General features: G+C 50.7%; 1 protein-coding gene across 1 annotated transcript in view; it reads left to right on the top strand.

The window, feature by feature from the left end:
- The window catches only part of MYO18A (myosin XVIIIA), an 82,061-nt gene that overhangs the window by 231 nt on the left and 74,778 nt on the right, over positions 1-7,052 (top strand). The window contains 1 exon segment of the mRNA XM_025041829.1: positions 1-838. This exon segment is cut by the window's left edge and continues 231 nt beyond it. Coding sequence (XP_024897597.1) covers positions 1-838 — 838 coding nt within the window.

Here is a 7,052-nt window from a genome sequence, read left to right as displayed (position 1 = left end):
TGAATCTAAGATGCGCCTGGAAATCTCCAACCCCATCCCCATTAAGGTGGCCAGCGGCTCGGACCTGCATCTGACAGACATTGACTCCGACAGCAACAGGGGCAGCGTCATCCTAGACTCCGGCCACCTCAGCACAGCCAGCTCCAGCGATGACCTCAAGGGTGAAGAAGGCAGCTTTCGTGGTTCCGTGCTGCAGCGGGCAGCCAAGTTCGGCTCCCTGGCCAAGCAGAACTCACAGATGATTGTCAAACGCTTCTCTTTCTCCCAGCGTAGCAGGGATGAGAGTGCTTCTGAGACCTCCACCCCCTCAGAGCACTCTGCTGCCCCATCTCCACAGGTGGAGGTGAGGACTCTAGAGGGACAGCTGGTGCAGCATCCTGGCCCAGGCCTTCTTCGACCAGGGCCCCGATCCCGAGTCCCTGAGCTGGTGACTAAAAGGTTTCCAGCTGACCTACGCTTGCCTCCAGTGGTGCCCCTGCCACCACCTGCCCTCCGGGAACTGGAGCTGCAACGACGGCCCACTGGAGACTTTGGCTTCTCCCTGAGGCGCACAACCATGCTGGATCGGGGCCCCGAGGGCCAGGTCTATCGGAGGGTGGTTCATTTTGCTGAGCCTGGTGCGGGCACCAAGGACCTGGCCTTGGGGCTGGTGCCGGGTGATCGTCTGGTGGAGATTAATGGCAACAACGTGGAGAGCAAGTCCAGGGATGAGATTGTGGAGATGATCCGGCAGTCCGGGGACAGCGTGCGACTCAAGGTGCAACCCATCCCAGAGCTCAGCGAGTTGAGCCGGAGCTGGCTGCGGAGTAGCGAGGGACCCCGCAGGGAGCCAGCTGATGTGAGTGTTTCCCTGGGCAGCTGGGGGTGAGCAGGGACGGGGATTGCTGGCGTCTCCTGCAGTTGTACTTAGGTAGATGATTAGAGTACCCAAGAGCTGCAACCTAGTGAGTGTGTGAACAGTGAAGCCGAGCCACTCCTTGGGCTACAGGGACCACTTACCTGGCTTATGGGGAGGAGTAACCTTACTGGAGGTGAAACATGGTCATACAGGCTTCATGATACAAGGGTAGGTTAGGGGTTTGGGCACCATTATTCCTGAGCCCTAAATTGGGGCGTGGAGGCTAACATGTGCCATTCCAGGCACGAGAGACAGTCTGTACCACTAGTCAACTGGTATTGGAACTAAAATATAGGATTTCCATGTTATTTAGGTATTGGAGGTAAAAAATAGATAAATAATTTCAAAGCAGGGCTATCATAGAACGTCTGGGATATATAGCTGCTTTGGTAGCTCCTAGGGACATGACCTCAGGCCTCCTCTTACCCCTGAGTGAGTGAAGAGTTGAATACCAGGTAAGGTTGCAAAGATACAGGGGCCAGATTATGAAAGACCTTGTAAGTCATGGTAGGAGTTTAGATTTTATCCCAGTGAAATGGGACCATTGTAGGATTTGAAGCAGGGAATGACTAGGTTTAATATATAAAAATCACTTGAGCTCCAAGAGTTTTATTACCTCTCCTAGAAGAAGAAAGAGCGTGGCCCTGGAAAAGCAACAGAGATTAAGCCGACAGAGAAAGTGTGACTTGACTATCTCTGAGACACCACCTGTTATCCTGCCTATGCAAAAGAGCAGTGGAAGGGGGTGACATAGGAGCAAGAGATTTAAATTAGGAGTGTCAATCAGATTTAGCAGATATCTGTTTGTTTACCAAGGACCAACTGAATTTAACTCCTGAAAAGATGGTGTGTAGGTAGATGGACATCTCTAACCCTAGATGTCTTTTGGTAGGGTGGCTAGATATCAATTTGGAGTGTTCTGCCTGGAGACAGTACGTGAAGGACAAGTTGGCCTCTGGCCATCCCTCTCTTCCAGCTGTGTCTTTTAGGACCGTCTACATTTGGTCCCTGAAGACTGACCAGTGCACAGTCTGGCCAGAACCTTTCAGCACTAAGTGACCAGTCAGCTGTATCCAAGTCAGAAGTGGGAGGATATGCTAAGGAAGCAGGCAGAGTCCTGGTCTTAGCTTTCTCCCAGGGTGGAGAAGTGGCTACTCAGATGGCTGCTCAGCCTAGCAGCAGATCAGGCCTGGAAGGCCTGGGAGCAGCAGGGTCAGACTCTGCCAGGAAGCACTGGAATTGGGTTCCAGACCTTCCTTTACCCTGGAGCTGGTGGGGTCAGGCAGCTTTGCTAGTCAGGAAGGGGTAGTGAGTGGGAGGGAGCCTGTGGTGGAATCCAGGAAAGGGCCTGGACACATATTCCAGAAACACACTGAGCACCTACCGTGTTAGCCACCAGTCTAGACAGCTCAGAGAACCACAGTTTAGAGGGAAAGTGGTCTTTATCTCAGAACCAAAGACCGTACTATGTTGCCATGTCTATCTATTTTCTTCCAGGCTACCATTGCTTTCATCAGATAGAATTTTTTTCTTCTTAAAGAATGAATTCCTTAGGGGATTGTTGTTTTTTTGCACAGGCCTCTGTGGGGCTCAGGGCCTGGCATCACAGATGCTGTTTTAGTTTTCTCTTTATAGCACAGGGACCATCCTGGCATCTCATATTTCCCAGACACTCTCCTTCCCAACTAGCTGCAACTACCCCATCCCTGGAGAAGTGAATAGTTTAGCTTTAGCGGTCCTGATGGATCCCACCTCACAGCTGGTATCCCAGAAATGCTGGCTTGCTCTCGCCCCATCAGGCAAGCCCAGATGGTACCCAGAAGACTTTTTCCTCCACCTGGGGATCCAGCAGGGAACACAGTGGAAAGCCCCATGTTCATATGTCTCCTAGAGCCATCTGACAGGACAATAAGAAGCACAGGGCTGAGAGAAGCCCCGTATCTTTTCTTACCTGGGTAGGTGGTGGGGACTCATGCTACCGCAGAGAGGAGCCGGGTGAGCCCAGCATTCCAGCTTCCTGGGACAGACCCCGGAGCCAGTGTGGGAGTGCTGCAGCCTCTTCTGAGGCTCTCGTCCTCTATCTCCTCCTCTTCTTCTCACTCCTACTCCTGCTCCTTTTCTTGGCAGTAGTCCTAATCCCAGCTCCACGCCAAGAAAAGAGTCTTCACGCCTCCTCCAGACTCCTGGGTAGGGTACCCTGACAACTCTAGCCCCATAAGAACAGCCCTGGTGGCCACCCTGCCATTCAGGCCATCCATCAACTGTGTCCACATGTTGCCTGTCCCCAGGGAGCTCTGAGGGAGCTGGCTAGCCATCTGTTCTCTTTCTGCACACAGATGGGGGCCAGGCCCCATGGCTCCTGTCCATGGCCTGTTCAGAAGGCCCCAGGGAGAGACAGTCCCTTGGGTTTCCTTCTCACATGGTGTGTGTCCAGAATGCTTGGCTCACACCTTGTTTGTGTGTCCCTGTAGCTGCTAGACAGGGCTCCATTGGGAGTAGGAGTGAGCCACAGTAGTAGGATAGACTTAGGGCCTGGTAGAAATCGCTCAGCAGGCCTGAGAAAAGCAACAATTCTTCTGCCATCTATTCTTCTACTCACCTACCTATTAAATAAACATTTATTTGGCACTTACTATGTGCTAGGTCCTGGGATGCCGCAGTGAGCAGCACATAATCTCAGCCCCAAAGAGAGAGATGGTCAAGTAGCAGACAATAACAATGCCATTTGAGAAGCTCAATGACAGAGTCCAGTATAGGGTCTTAGGGAGCACAGAAGAGGGACTTCAAGTACAGTCTTTAGAATGAGTCAAAGAGCTGACATTTGGGTAGGAGATGAGTATAGGAAAGGCAGAAAAGAAAATTACTGTATTAGACACATGTCAAAGCCTAGAGGATCAAGAGAGCATGGCACATTTGGGGAATAAGGCTGGGGGACAGTATATTGGGACAGTATTGAGAGAAGTGAGCAGGGGCCAGGTCATCAAGGCCCTTGCAAGTCATGCTAGGGAATGTAAACTTTAACCGAAGGGCAACGTAGCAGTTTAATCAGGGAGTGATAGGGACAGATTTTACAAAATCTCTCTGGCTGCTTATGGAGCATGCTTTCAGGTGCAGCAAGGGCAGCTGTTGGTGGAATAGTGAGAGAGCTAGTGTAGTAATTTCTAGTATAATGAATGGAGGCCTGAACTTAGGTGGACGCATTGGAGATGGAGAGAGGTATCAGATGTGAGCAACTAAGGCAGGCTCTGGAGTCTTAGTGCCCGACTAGTGTGAGGGAAGGAGGGGAGGAGGAGTCAAGTGTGATTGCCAAGTTTTGAGGAAGTTGCTAAGTTCTTTCAGGGAAAGTGTTTTGGGGTCATTTGTTTTGAGATCAATTACTCTTAAATTTTCTAAAGGCAAACAGTTCTATGAGGCTGGTGAGATTAAGGGAGGTGTTGGTAAAGATGAGGATCTTAAAACCCTAGTTGGGTCAGAATTCTTCTATCCAGTTCCATGAGTCTGGGTGAGAAAGTCAATGCCTACTGAGAAGGGGTAGAGGCCGGATGGAGACTAGAGTCTGGGAGAAAGGAGAGCTAGTCCCTTACGTTTGTATCCTCAGCAGGTCCACCGTGGATTGTCTAGGAATGTAGGATGTTTCTGCTGACCTCAGAAAAGCCCACCTGGCTAACCCCTGCCAAAATGTGGTTGTCCTGCTGCCAAGAACCAGAGGAGCTAGCTGGCCTTCCTGGGAGCCCTACCCAGAAAGCACTACTTCTCTGAGCTTTTGAGGATGTGGTGGGAGGGGAGAGGTGGAAGTTTAAAGGAAGGCCTACCTCCCACTCCCAGTCAAGTCTAGTTTCCTGAGCTGTCAGGCATTTGCCAGAGATCTATGATACAGTGTCTTCTCCATTGGACCCTGGGGTTTGCCCACAAATGTTGTAGTGCTGTGAAGTTCATTAAGAGGTTATCATATCGGTCTAAACCAGCTCCACACTCAGGAGAACCTAGAAGAGGGCATGTTATGGTAGAAAGAGCATAGACTGTGGAACCAGAAAGACCTGTGTTTGAGTTTTACTAAAGTTACCAAACTTCTCTGACCCCCAGTTTATTCATTCCCTTATGCAGTTAATAAAGTCTGTTAAAGAACCAAGCACTCACTGTACTGGGCACTGGGGGATTAAATAAATAAAATAGAATCTTTCCTTAAGGAAGCATAAACCTAAGTAAAGAAAGGCAACCGTGAACCATAACTGCTATCACAGAAGTCTGTATAGGTAAACAGTTGGTGGGAAGGAGGAAAGGGCCTGTGCCATCTAAGGAGAAGGGGTGGCAATTAGGAGAGGCCTCTTAGAGGACATGACCCTTGATCTCTATAAATGGGCCTTATTCTCTCCTCCCAGAATATGAGAAGATGAAATCGGAGAAAAATGCACACCCAGCCAACTCCCTGCAGTTTTCTCTGAGGAGAATAAGATTGGAGCTAAAGGGAAACTTGGCTTTTATTCCATATTCTATATTTTGTGGGTCTTCATTTAAGATAAACATGTTTATGTATTAGGTGAGATCACTTTGCAGACTTTGGCAGGTAGTAAATTAGTATCTTTCCCTCTACCCAGACTCTAAAGTCATCCAGGGAAGGTAATTTTGCAGCCTCCTTAATTAGTCCCTCTCAGTGCTCTCCTATCCTTTTTCCTGGTAAGGCTTTCTTTCCAGTGGGAACTCCTTATGCTTCTGTCCAAACACTTTCGCTATAGCTCTGAAAGATAGCAGGCTGAAGGGAGAGATGGGACACTGGGTGCTTCTTAGCTTTTTTCAGCTTCTTGGAGCCCAGCTTCTCAGGCCTGCAGGCGTGGACATCAGTGGCTCCGTAGAAGACTGGCCAGTCGGGGGCCCTTTTGCTATAGTGGAAGCCCTGGATCCCTTGGCAGAAACTGTATGAGCCTCATCAACCTTGTCCCCAGGACCCCTGGGTGCTGTCAGGAGTGGGGCCTGCAGGATTCCAAGAAGACACTAGAAATTGCAGGTCTGCAGGGCCAGCTGCTGAGTGATGGGCTTTCCCACAGGCTTTTGGTGGTGCTGACGTGGCTGGGTGCTACCTGGGCTGTGTTCTAGAATGCTTCTGTCCCTAATGGTACACCAAATGATCCTTGGAGGGTTTTTTTGTTTTTGTTTTTTGTTTTTTAAACAGGAAATTTTTACTTTATTTTGTGCCAAAGCTTCAGGCACTTGTGGCATCAGAGTCTCACCATGTGAGAACTCGGCCTGGGGGCTCAGAGTAGGACCCAAAATGAGTTCTTTTGGTAATGAGGGGCCAGTGGGTAGGTGTCAAGAGCATGAAAACTGATAGATAAACTGTCTTTAGGAGCATTTTTGGGGTTATCTGTCCTGGATTAGTGAGGTGCAAGGGACCAGCAGGATAGAATAGCGGACTAGGTCATTTCTATCTGCTAGGTATCCCTCCTCTGTCCTCAGAGGCACCATTCTGGCTTCTTCTAGATGAGATGCTAGACACACTGCAGCCCCAGAGTGCCCTGACCACCCAGCCCGTGGGTGGTGGGCACAGTGCCCAGGCCACATTGAACTGGGTGTGGGTACATGTCATGGTCATTGGTTGTTTTTGCAGGCACAGCTTGGAGCCCTGGTGCGGGGGTAGGGCCTTGATTGAGGTAGCCCGCTCTGGCCCCTTCCAGCCCTGGCCAGAACCCCTCTGGCTCACCCCCATACCCCTGGCCACTCTGCCCTCTGCTCCCTTCTAATCACTCTTATTTACATTGAAATAGTTCTGGAAAATACCAGATATGCAAACAACCAGACTGGGGGTGGGTGAGGAGTGGGGCGAAGGGGGGTGTGTGGCGGGTGGGAACACAAGTATTTTAAAAATGCTGCAGATCTCTACAGCGTTTCCCAGAAACCACAAGCACACGTTCTGCCTGCCAGCAGGGCTCCCGCCACCCCACTACACTACATGAAACTGCTGGGTTCTCCACGCCGTAGCCTGGGGGGTAGGGACCGGTGACCCAGTTAGGGAGGGGACACCCCTGCTGCCTGGGCAGGCTGCCTGGTGCCTCCATTGTCAGTACTGGGCAGTGGGTACAGACGTGCCCCAGGCATCCAGCAGCACTGTGGGCACCCACCAGGCCAGATGGGCATCTCGAAGGAGTGGAGTCTTCCTGGC

Source organism: Pteropus alecto, unplaced genomic scaffold, assembly GCF_000325575.1.
Source record: "Pteropus alecto unplaced genomic scaffold, ASM32557v1 scaffold98, whole genome shotgun sequence".
Lineage (NCBI taxonomy): Eukaryota > Metazoa > Chordata > Mammalia > Chiroptera > Pteropodidae > Pteropus > Pteropus alecto.
This window is presented reverse-complemented; position numbering and strand designations above follow the sequence as displayed.